The sequence below is a fragment of the Myotis davidii genome, unplaced genomic scaffold (genome assembly GCF_000327345.1).
Source record: "Myotis davidii unplaced genomic scaffold, ASM32734v1 scaffold370, whole genome shotgun sequence".
NCBI lineage: Eukaryota > Metazoa > Chordata > Mammalia > Chiroptera > Vespertilionidae > Myotis > Myotis davidii.
Window position 1 is genome coordinate 8,741,480 of NW_006288615.1, and position 541 is coordinate 8,742,020.

A 541-nucleotide genomic window follows, 5' to 3' on the forward strand; every position below is an offset into this window, starting at 1 on the left:
TGCTATAAATGATGAGAAAATTGTCATAAACATTCAAAACATTCACAAACATTCAAAAATCAAAAACTCATTTTAGAAACATCCAATTAATATGAAAGACAAAGAGCTTTGTGCTCTGAATTTGGCTAATGATCACTTTATTAAAATTGAAAGCTTACTTCTAAGTGGAGATAAATTAAAATATTGTTTCATGGGATATTTGGGGAATTAGAACCACTGTATAGTTGCAAGTTTCAAATGTAGGTACTCTCTGTTACTGCACAGGGATCAAGAACTTGGTGAAAATAGCCTTTTCTCCGGTAGACACCTGCACGGGGTGGGGTGGATCCTCACCGCTGGTGCGGGCGGGTCTGGCTAGTGGTCCCTTGGCTGCGTCCCCCCATCCCCCACCCCAGCCTAAGGACCATGGAGGCTGTACCATCCTCGACCCCTGAGTCCGCAAACGGGTGTTGGTCAGGCCAGAAGGAGAAGTCTGTTTGTCTTCCTGAGCTGTGTCTTCATCTGAGCCCCCAAACCCCAAGGCCTCCCTCCTTAACCACTT

The 541-nt window shown here is 44.9% G+C and overlaps 1 protein-coding gene across 1 annotated transcript in view; it reads left to right on the plus strand.

Annotated features, from left to right (window-relative positions):
* Window positions 1-541, plus strand: part of NEU4 (neuraminidase 4 (sialidase)) — a 5,503-nt gene that overhangs the window by 2,916 nt on the left and 2,046 nt on the right. The window contains exon 3 of the mRNA XM_015561818.1: window positions 396-414. Within this exon, the coding sequence (XP_015417304.1) occupies window positions 396-414 (19 nt within the window). The remainder of the gene's footprint in view (window positions 1-395; window positions 415-541) is intronic.